Here is a 12,065-nt window from a genome sequence, read left to right as displayed (position 1 = left end):
GCTGTTCAGAACTGCTGGGTCCCTGGGGCTCCCTGGCTGTTAACTGTGTGGTTGTTTGGTGATGCAAGGAGCAGGAAGTGTCAGAGAGAACAAAAACTGGTGGCAGTGGGAGGCATGCAGGGGGTGCATGAAGAGGGATTTAGTGCTCGCTGTAACTGTATGCTTTATGCCTGCTTGTGGAGATGATCTCTGATGACCTGCAGCACAATGGTGAGGGTTGATTGGCCACAGACTGGAAGACTAGGCACCCTAGTTCTGTGATCTGCAGTTTAAGACCGAATGTGTGAAAGGGCACCGCAAGCCTTGAAGCAAGCTTCTGTAGCCTGCTGGAGTCTATGGACAGTGTGCTGGGTCTGATAGACGCAGTGGGGGTCAGACCGAAGTTTTTGCGATGCACCAGTTTCCACAACTAGATAGTGTGATTTACAGTAAATTCGGCAGTTGGATGACGGAGACAACTTTAGGTGACACGTCACTAACCTAGAGGATTCAAATTTAGACTTGGTGCACGCTATCACAGATTTGGTCATGCTTGTTATGGTCGATGCTGTGCATTTCTTTAGTGTTTGGTTGTCTGCCTCGCCTGGAAATACAAATAAAGTGGATAGTAGGACCTTTCATTGAGTATGCGATGGTGGATTTCCTGTATCTGGTCACATACAAGCCTACAAACCAATCTACCACCCCTGCAGTAGATATACAGCAGAGAATACAATGTAAGAGCCTGTCAAAGGGCAGCAGTTCTTAAGGTGCAATGTTAAATACTACAGTGTTCAATTTTGTCAGAAGGGATCATAAAGTTATCTTGGAAGATCATGAAATACAGATACAAGAGAGGTAGGCACGTAAACTCTGAAAGCGTAAATAATGATGATGTCTTCCAACTGCGCCACATGACAACATGCTTTAAACATAGGTACGAGAACCCAGCTAAAAAATGTTGAGGAAGCAAGTTTCACTCGGGGAGGAGGAGGTCGTTATATGATCATGATATGCCTATTTTCAAAATTAAACTCCAAAATACAATTAGGATATGGGTAAGCACTGGGAAGATGATACAATGTTGAGTACCAATGTTGGAAACAATAAGGCAAAGCTTAAACATTTTACTGATCACCTCAAATCCTGTAACCGGCAATGCTTTGCAGTCCAAGGATTAGTGCTGGACTCTGATATGTTTTTACAGAGAATAGATTCAGAAGAAATACTGACTGGGAACTGAGATGGGCTTTGATAGCATACAAGCATAATGATATGTTCAGAATAAGCAGGTTATGTCCAAAGATTCTGTGAAAACAAGCTGACTAAAGTTTATCTTGGTGGAAAGTCAAAAAGGTGACATCACAGAGATGAAAAAAGAAAATGATCGTGGACTTAGCAATGATGGTCCAAAAATAAATAAATAAATGAAAAGGCTCAAGTTTGATTAAACTTTCGCTACAGAAGCATTTGTATTCTCGTGATTGCCATGGGTGCACTGTTCTGCGCCAAACACAAAAAACAATAAAAAATAGGTCATAAAGAAATTCTGAAACTTAAAAGTCTGGTATTTTATGTACAATTTTATCAACAACAACTAGTGGCATTACATGCTTTTCATTTCTACTGTGACCAGCATGAAAGCAGGCTGAAGAGGAGGCTGGTCGAGATGATTCAGGCGTAAGGTAAGACCTCAAGAGAAAAATCAGGCAAGGTGAGAGACTGATAATAAGGACATAAGAGTTAAGAAACTTGGCATAAGAGATAACGGGAGCACAAATTGAGAAATAGCAGCTGCAGCAGAGACACTAAGAAAATAGAAGAGTAGGTAGGATAAAAGTATACCCGGGATAATGCGGCCCAGAAGGGGTCCATTTGAAAAGCAGATAAACTGTGGGTTCTCAACAAAACCTAACTTCAGATCTTTAGAAAACAGTTTGATATGGAAGGCATTCTTCCTTCAATTTGGATTTGTCAAATGTGTGAATGTTATTCATTTAGAAAATCTCAAGTAACAGTTTCACCAGAACAGACTTCTTCGAATTAGTTTTCTCCAGTTGTTTATTTTTTTACGAAGGTCACACAGATCCAACAGGCAAAAAAAAAAAAAAAAAAAAAAAAAGAAAAAAGAAAAATTCCTTATTTAAGAATCTTCTCCCAACTGACTATATTTCAGAGCCCTAAACCTAAAGCCACCAGGCTTTCGAAAGCCTTTAATGAAAGTATTCATATTCGCAGGGCTAAAACGTCTAGCTAAGTCTGATCCCCACCTCCTTTCCTTTTCCTAATTACATAGGACATCTGGAAGCTAGAATAGGGCATTACTCAAAACAGCTTCTACAGCCATTATTAAACATTTCTGCCATACTCCTACAACTAATCACCTCATCCTTCAGTTGATCAGATGAACCTTACTACTAGCACGAAGCATCATAAACACCCCCATCTTTTAGCCGCCTGAATGCAGACTGGCTCAACACTCTCCTCATAAGACTTTTCAATGGAATAGCAGAATTTCCTCTTAAATAAAAAAAAAAAAAAAAAAAAAATCTAACTGCAGTTCCCTTCACTCTAGTGCACTCCTACTTCATAAGGTCTAAGCAATTTTTTTTATCCACAACATCTTTTCTCAGGATATCCACACCATTAACCTAAACAAAAAATATATATATATATATGTTGCGTCACCTGCAGACTGTGGCTCCCCCTTGGTCTATAGGGAAAATAACCTAACACTATACTGAGTATCCTTTGGATCTGAACAAACTGCACAGAAAAATGGAGAAATCCTGGCCCTGTCAGAATATCCATTTATCATAGTCTACCCGCAGGAAATCCTGTACAGAAACGGAAGGACCACAGAGAGAATAGATGGCTATCTTTCTTCGAAGTATAAGGATTATACCTGAAGGCTGAGAAAAAATTCTGCTGCTGAAGGACTTCTAGGTAGACGGCCTGGTGTGGTGAAAGTCTACCGTATTTAGCCAAAAAAACGATTCCTTGTGAATGTCTCACTGCAAAACTTCAGATGTTGAGTTGACATAGAGTGCCTGGAACCAACAGCTCAGTCCGCCCTGAAGCTAGTGCGATTCTTCCTGTGATTAAAGATTGAGAACCCGCTGCACCTGAAGCTTGTCTGAGGCTGTGTGCAACACTCTCCAATGACATTCATGAATCAGCCAAAGTTGATCGTGATGAGACCCATGTCTCATTTGTGGCATGACAGCAACTATTCTGCACCACACTGCACTTGCTCTGCTTCTCCAGTGACAAGAAATTGCATAAGATCTCTGTGCCTGCATCCTAAATTCATCACATTTCTTCAGCGCCTGGTGATCACGTGAGGTATTGTACCAGACCACTCCATTATTCTTCGATGACCCATGCATAGCCAGTACCCTTAAATAGACTGATGTGCCCAACTCACCTGCTCCCTGTCTTCCATGTGGCTCAGACTAGAGTTTCCCAGCAGCTACAAGGACTGTGCAACTTAAATACAACACCGCCACCCTGATGTACAGCGCAAATGGCTAGAACATATACAATGTGGGTGTTAGAGTTTGTGCATGTTATTACCCATCATTTCACAACCAGGAGTAATTAGGGCACCAATAAAACAGATAAGTTTGGCGCAAACATTGTGTGTGCTGCAATTAAAAACAGAAACTATGAGCAACGAGAAGCAAATGATCCTTCATGAGAAACAATGACTTTAATTCAAATCTCCCCTCAGACATTAAAAACTAAAAACACTGAAAAAATAGCAATCTATGAAAACGTCTAACTTACAAGGTAGAAAACAATGTTGTGTACACTCTTAACCAGCTTCTGGTCTGCAGTAAGGATCCGTCATTGTGCAAAGCTGTTCAAACTTACCTCAAATTTTGGTGGTTTTAGTTTCATCACATCCTTGCAGAGTTTGCGCCATATGGACTGAGTTGAAAGCCCTGCAAAAAACACAACAAACGATTGGTAGGAATGTTCATGGTCAAATTTTGAGGAGAGCTAAGAGGAAGATATGGAGGTGGGAGAAACGGTCTACAGATGTTAATGAGGGAAGAATTTATAAGGGTCTCAGACTGTTGAGGAATTTGCCCAGTCATGGATCCATTTATTCACATTTTGACTCTGCAGAGGAAAGTCAATGATACACAGTGCAGCCCAACCATCCCTGACATCTTCCCTTTGATCATGTTATTTTGCCATTATTCCCAGCCGTTTTGCAGTTCTGGCAAAAGTGGGTGGTGCTTGTACTCCTGCGGGATCGCGCAAACTACAAATTGTGCTCCCTTTGTTAAAACGAAAAGATTTGCACTTAACTCCCACCAACCCCTCAACCCCCGCCCCCCCCCTTTACCAACGCTGCAAAATTTCTGGAAGGTTACACTGGGGTGCAGGGCATAGTTGCACCCGAGCAAGTTGCCTTTTGATCATCTCCTTGTCTAATGTCATCTACATGAGCAAGTGCGATTGAGTGTGACTGGTTGGCGAACACACCGCATGACCTTTATTTATTTTCATTGTTTGATCCTTGTTGTGTGCAGCAGTCCAGCACTTGGGGTTAAGCCGATGGCGGGATCTAGACCTTGTTGCCTGTTTTAAGCCCTGTGTACTTGTCATTCACTGTAACTTTAGACTAGCAGGATGACATTCCTCCCCGGTAAAAATAAACACACCCTTCAATTCCAGGACCTCCCTGCTTTTCCGGATCCTATGTACACCGCAACTTATTTGTGGTTGCATTTGCCTGTTTCCGTGCTGCTCTGGACATTTGTGAGCCACTAGGACCACGAATCATAGAACGTTAAGCACTAGCAAATTAACAGTTTCGGAAGGGGGGGGGGGGAAGGGGGGAGAATATTACCTCCGTTTCGCTACAGGATCCGATTATGCATAGCTATTGTTCGTAAATATTGCATCTTTCCAAAAGCTGTTTAACACAATCATGTAGCATTTGACTTACAGTTCTTGTACCATATTTGCAGGTTTGCCCCGATCTTCAAAAACACGATAATGTTACGCATTTTATACAGACTGATCAGGCAGGACCTCTGGTTTTACCACTCTGTTTCATTAGCCTATTCTCCGAGCATTGTGTTTTGCGTGTTGAGCTTTTTGTAGTGTCAATTATGTATAGTCCCCGACATGTGAATGCATAATAAAATTAATGTAAAAGGATTGTTTTATGACACAATCTTTCTGGACATTCACATCTATAATTCAATTTAAATAACTGGGTTAAAGTATACAGGGACAGGTCCGATCTACAACTTCAAATGAGCTACACCTTGAATGCTTTTCCATGCAAAGACTCAAAGAGGCCAAGTCAGGCCAACTTTCCACTCAAAATCTAGTAAAAGAAGAACCGACTGCTAGGGAATCCAGTGCTCTAATTTTCATAGGTACTGGTGGCCCATACAGCTCCATGCATTAAAGACTGATTTCTATAGTTTCTGTTCCAAACTCATTTATGAGTGTTGCCTCTTATCAGTCAATCTGTTTCAAGCCTGAATGATCCAAAGGGAAGGTCAAATGTTACATGGTGGGTCTTTACTCCACTGTCATTACTACACCTTGACCTTTAAAACGTGTTGTAATACTATGTAGGGCTTAACAATGCCTGCCTTTACACCCCATTTAAAAATATTTAATTATATACGTGTTTATGTATATTTCTATATAACCATAAACCCCTTTTCCTGTTTGGAGAAAGTATATCACCAAAACTTTCCCTTTTAAAAATAACCCTACCCCGACCTGCCCCTGAAGTCTAGAAAACACTTACCACCTTTACCTAAACCTGTTCCCTAAAAACCCCTAACTCACTTTAGCACTTCCAGCCCATGAACCCTAAGATGCATTTCCTCGCTTTTCCCCTAATAACCCCTAAACCCTAAAAGTACCCTTAGCTCTAGTTAACTCTACCCATACAATAAAAATAAAGTATATTATTTATATATACATATATTTTACTGGCAGTCGCCAGTAGGTAGTTCTAGTTAGGACCTAGTTTCCATAGGAAAAGCATTTTTTGATTTGTCAATAACTTTTGGCCCGTTTGACAAATCTTCAAGAAATCTTGAAAACTAATCAGGGTAGTCACTTCAACTGCCGTCTTGAAAACTTTGGGGTGATCCGTCAAACAGGGGCTAAACAATACACCAAATTTGGCAAAAAGGTAGTGTTTGGTCCAGAAAGCACTTTTTTTGTTGAATGGTGTAAATCCGTTCAGTAGTTCCTGAGAAGATTTAAGAAAGTCCCAGTTGTATATCTAGGGATGCGAAGAATTTGTGAACCCTCCTGATCTTGTGCCTGTTATCCGATTGGCTACCAACACTTCGAACCAGGAAGTGTTGGCAGCCATCTTGTGACTTGGTGTCGAGTCACAAGAAAAAATGTTTGAAAAAATAAAATAAAAGGGGGCAGGGAATAAACACCCTGATGCCTTTTCAGGGGGATACCCAGGGCCCCCCAAATTGTTTTTAGGGAGTCGAAAACGAAGCATGGGCTCCCGTTAAATAATAATGGGGGGCCCGCGTGGGCCCCTCGTAGTCCCAGGGACCGCCACCTACCCAAGGCTAATTCAGTCAAATGCGGAGGGGCGGGCCATGTGCCCTCCCACCCACATCCCAGGGGACCGTCACCACTTTGGGGTTATATTAAATTAAAATGTGTAGAGGGGCTCCAGGGCCCCCCCTTGGAGCTTCGGGGACCACCACCTCCCTGGGGCTTAATATTTGTTAGAAGGGGGCCGCACGGTCCTCCTTGTGTAGCTGTAAATGGCCCTGGGGTTCACCACCCCCTCGCTCCAGCAATGTTGCGGGGTGCCCACTCCCGGGACATCGGAGTTTGCTATCGCTTGGTTGGAGCAGTGCTCCCGCCAAGCCATAGCAAACTCTGCTCCAGTTCATGGAAGCAAGAGCAGTAAAAATGCTCTTGCTTCCATGAAGAAGAGAAGAATCGCTTTTGGACAGAGGGAGCTGCAAACAGCTCCCTTTGTCCAAAAGCAATGCCAGCTCCTGCATAAGGCGGGGAGCCGGAAGGAACTGCAGGGGTCTTGAGGCCCCCCCCCCCCAGTCCCCAACATGGTGGCCATGCCCCGCGGGATGGGGTCCTCGGGGCAATATCGGCCAAGGGAGGGGGTGGGGGCATGGCCCCCTCCCGTTTAACTTTTTTTTTAAATTTAAAAAGGATCAGGCACCGGGGCCAAAATCAGCCAGGGGCGGGGCCATGCCCTCACCTCCCTTTTTTGAATAATTTTTTTCCTTAAAAGGATCAGGCCCCAGGGCTCGGGGTCCCAGAGGCCCAAAATGGTCCACGAAAGGGGGGCCACACAGCCCCTCCTTCATAAATGAGATTAAAAAGCTGCAACTCGCAGGAGTCCCGGTACTTTTTCACCACTACACTGCAAATGCACCTCCTGGCGCGCTCCTGGTTGGGGGGTGAAGTCCCCTTGGCTGCTGAGGGTCCTTAGAGATCAAGAAGACCACCTGTTACCTCCAGTGAGCTCCACACAGCAGGATTGCTGAGAGGTGGTCGGAGGCCACGTCCTTTTGTCCACCACTCAGCAAACGTGCCTCTCGGCGTACTGCGGGCGACTAACGTCCCTGTAACCTTTGGCTTTTTTTAGTGGATATATAGCTATAGATATAAAAATATCTATATATAGATATATACTATATAGATATATCCAGGAAAGAAAGATAGTTATCGGTGTACTACCTGAATGCCAGCAGTGCGGAGCAGATGGTGTCACTGTCGTCAACATCTAAACCTCACAGTTCTCTTCCTCGATTAAACAGAGCGCGGCACTCGATTAACAGTGTACATTTTCTTTATTTAGCTTGAAACTGACCCGGGGTGCCTTCAGCTATCACGTAGTTGGTCACAATTGCATGATGCCATCTCTTGTGCATGCTTAAAATCGTTACATGTTGACAGTGCATGAAAACTGAAGACATAACCACAGAGTTGTGCATGCCAAACTCTCGACTTACGAAAAGATGCCACACCTAATGTCAATTTTACAAAGGGTAACCTCATATTGCATCAGGAAATTAAACAAATACAAAAACCATCAATTTAATAAACAAGCTCAATGGTAAATTCATACTAAATCAGAAAATATTATTCAGGATGTACAAAAATGATCAAAATAATATTAAAGCCCATGTGGGCTGTCACTCTAAGCATATTAGCTCTTTAGTCCAACAGCATACTCCTGCCAAGTGGACTACATCATGCACAGGAACAGATACATATTTACTTGTTTTAGCACTGGGAGCCATAAATGTCACAGACAACATTGATTCTTGTAATTGCTTGGATGGTGATTTCGATGGGCCATTGGAAATAGTCTGATTAATCATGAACAAGGTGGAAAGCAAAGCAAGACAACTAGTGGCTGATTAACTATTTAATGACTGTCCTACCATTAGTCTAAAAGAGGGGGGAGACTGGACCATCCAGCTGTAACAAAACTGAAAGCCTACAAGAGAAACAACCCAAATTGGAGAAATTACAGAGAAATGAACTATCCAAGTGCTGGGAAAGTGAATCCTTAAAAAAATGTATCTTGAAGTAGGGAGAGTGACACATGGCCTTCAGATTTTAATAACACAGTTACGAAAACCCCTGCCCGAGCATATTACAGACTTTTTCAAATATTAATCAAGGATGCGGATATGGACAGAGAGGAGATCTTCAGTCAAATTAAAGATTTTAATAAAAACGATTGAGAGAGAAGGTGATACTATTGTAAGTACCTTTAAGAAGGGCATAATTGAGAGAGTGAATGCTTTGGAAGAGACAATAACAAAGAAATTGACCAGCAAATTTGCAAATGACCGGGCTGACTATGAAAATTGCCTGATTTATACTTTTTCATGACTATTTAATAGTCTAAGGATAAAAGGGCTAGGGGAATGTAGTAGATCGAGACAATCTGCTTCCACAAGTGTCAGGAGAACATATCTGAGTTCAGACAGTGATCAAGACAAAATTTCTAGAAGAGATGCTATAACCCCATTCAGGACCGGAGTCAATCCTAGCTGAGTTTCATTTTTACATCTGGACAGGTGCACAAATCACAGAGCCCTAGAGACCAAGGAAACCAAAAAGGAAAAGGAAACAAAGAAGATGGGGGCCAAGCCGAAAATGGAAAGAGAAGACCAAAGTGGGAGGAACCATGAGGAGCAAAACTGTGTAAGGAAAAACTGTAATTAATCTAACAAATTAAACTCTTACGTAAGCAGAGACTGATATGCTGTTAATCATTTATCCTAGTAGCAGATTATGACTTTGTAAAACTAGAATTGATTATTACAAATTTATGTGGACACTTTTATTGTGGACTCTACACCAGATGAAAGAACCGAAGCAAACCTTGCAGAACTAGCAGCCAAAAAAAATAAGGGAAAGTAACTTACTGTTTATTTAATGAAAGAACTTATGGAGTCACCGCATAAAAAGACTGTGGATGAAAAGGACTTAAACATAGATCAAATGTTAGACACACTGGGTTTATGGGTCCCAGAGTAAGAGGATTCTCCCCTTATATCTAAATTCAGATTTGCTCCTATAACTACTCAGTGGCGGCTGGTGACTTTTGAAAGTGGTGAGCGGAAAATTTGTGGTGGCGTGCACTGTGGTGAGCAAGCTAAGGGGGGATTTGGGGCGGGGGGGTCCTCCCTGCACGAACATTTTGTAAAAAGTGTGGGAAAATGAAGCTATTTCAAGCAATTGGAGAAAGCAAGAAGGTTGATATAGCAATATTAAATACAAGAACATTCCTGAAGAGAATTAATTAGGTGCACACTTATGGAGTATTAAGAACTGGCATGCATCTACCCTGTATTAACTACAGTCGCTTTCATATGCAATATTAAATACTAGTGCACTCCTCCAGGGTATTAATTGTGTGCACAATTACAGAGCATTAAGAACTAGAATATATTATATACATTCACTTTCCTTTATAATATTAAATAGTACCTCAGCCCTCCAGAGTATTAATTACATACACACTTAGAGTATTAAGAACTAGGATACGCCTCCCCTTTATTAACTACAGTCGCCGTGTGTAATATTAAAGACTAGTGCTCTCCTCCAGAGGATTATTTATGTGTACACTTGCAGAGTACTAAGAACTAGAATACTCATCCCTGTATTAACTACAGTCACTTTCACCTGCAATGCTAATTACTAGCGCACGCCTCTAGAGTATTAATTACATGCACACTTACAGAGTATTAAGAACTAGCAAATTCCCCCCCTGTATTAAATGAAGCAGCTTTCCTCTGTATTACCAAATAGTAGTTCACTCCTCCAGAGTAGTAATTACATGCACACTTACAGAGTATTAAGAATAAGCATACTCCTCCCCTTATATTAACTACAGTCACCTTGGTCTGTAATATTAAATACTAGAGCACATCTCCAGAGTATTACTAAGGTGCACACTTACAGAGTATTAAGAACTAGCATACACTTCCCCTGTATTAACTCCATTCATTTTCCAATGTAATATTAAATACTAGCGCACCCCCCATAATCTTAATTATGAACACACGTACAGAGTATTAAGAACTAGCATATGCCTCCCCTGAATCTACAGACAATTTAGCAATAATTATGTTTTATGCTTGGAACATCTCGAACTGTGTTGTTTCTGGTTTGATCATGGTATGTGAATAAAACTGCAGCCATTATGCACCATTAAAGACTCTTGTGTTACAACAAGGCAAGTTTGGGTGCATGCTAACAGCTGGGGAACTTGCGGGGCACTCACCCGTCTGGGAGGGGTTTAAGCAGAGGGGGTTAGGCAAAGCCAATGCCATACATGTGGGGGAACACCCTCGGGCCAGCGGAGTCCTTCGGAGGAGCCGGTCTTTCATACCATCAGCTTTCCCGAACTACTCATATGTACAGCGCCAAGTGAAACCGAACCACAAATTCCAGCAAATAAATAAGGTGAATTAAAAAAACTATGAGGGCGCTGGGGAGGGGGTTCGCGGCCCGCAGGTGGGGAATACAAATTACTTCTATTAAAATAAAACTTAGTAAACAACGTACCTGAGTGCCGGCATACCGCAATCCCTCCGCTCCGGCCTGTACTGGTGGGTCCGCGACCACGTGTTCCTGCTGCAGGAAGCAGCCAGCAGGCAGCTTCCCTCCCCTTCGCAACGCAAGGGAAGCAATTTCAAGCCAATCACATTGCTGGTAGCGGTGATTGACGCAGCGGTAGGCGCAGCAGGCTGGCGCCCCAGCAGGGACATTTTCTCTGCATAGAGAAGACAGAGAGTGGGCGGTCCTGCTCGAGGGCAGGGGGGAGTGGCTTACCCACTGTTTGGTCGGCCCTGAGCCGACCAAACAGTCAGTACCCACAACAGTGGATAAGCCACTCCCCCCTGCCCTCGAGCAGGACCGCCCACCCCCAACGAGGCACAGAGGCACTTCTGCTTTCTCGCAATGCGAGAAGGCAGAAACATAAATGTTAGTTTTTACCGTTTAGGTTTCTGCCTTCTCGCACCACGAGAAAGCAGTGGCGCAGCGCCCCCACGCCCCAATGGGGGAGCCGCCACTGTAACTACTAATGATTTGAAAGATCAACTGCAATCAAAGATGTTCACAATTTAAAGTTTAGTAGAAGAAAACATCACACACATGGGGCGCACCAATGTGTATAGACAGGCTATTACGAGATTTATGGAAAACAAAAATGTGGTGGTCAGAAACCTGGACATGGGAGGGAATGTGGTCCTGTGGCTGAAGGAAAGGTATATGTCAGAGGTTTTATAGTCAACTAAATGACTACAAGTGTTATAAAAAGATTGATCTATCCTAATATGGATAGGTACAAAGGAAGCATTTGCATGACTTGGAAGAATGGAAAATTCAGGGACTGATCAGTGTTAAGGAACTGGGTTTTCTGAAGACAGAGCATCCAAAACTACCTGTCTTGTATTTGATCCCTAAAATTCCCAAGAATGCTGAGAAACCACCATGGAGGCCCATAATCACAGCACAGGAAGGACCTTGGACGTTTCATCTCTATAAATGAGTGTACATCATGAAGATGGATGGAA

General features: G+C 42.7%; 1 protein-coding gene across 1 annotated transcript in view; it reads right to left on the bottom strand.

Moving 5' to 3' along the window:
• LRRC41 (leucine rich repeat containing 41) overlaps positions 1-12,065 on the bottom strand; it is a 229,010-nt gene that overhangs the window by 114,096 nt on the left and 102,849 nt on the right. Inside the window, exon 3 of the mRNA XM_085602751.1 lies at positions 3,856-3,926. Coding sequence (XP_085458877.1) covers positions 3,856-3,926 — 71 coding nt within the window. The remainder of the gene's footprint in view (positions 1-3,855; positions 3,927-12,065) is intronic.

The sequence above is a fragment of the Triturus cristatus genome, chromosome 4_2, assembly GCF_964204655.1.
Source record: "Triturus cristatus chromosome 4_2, aTriCri1.1, whole genome shotgun sequence".
Taxonomy (NCBI): domain Eukaryota; kingdom Metazoa; phylum Chordata; class Amphibia; order Caudata; family Salamandridae; genus Triturus; species Triturus cristatus.
Note: the sequence above shows the minus strand (reverse complement) of the source record. Positions and strands in the feature narration are given on the sequence as shown.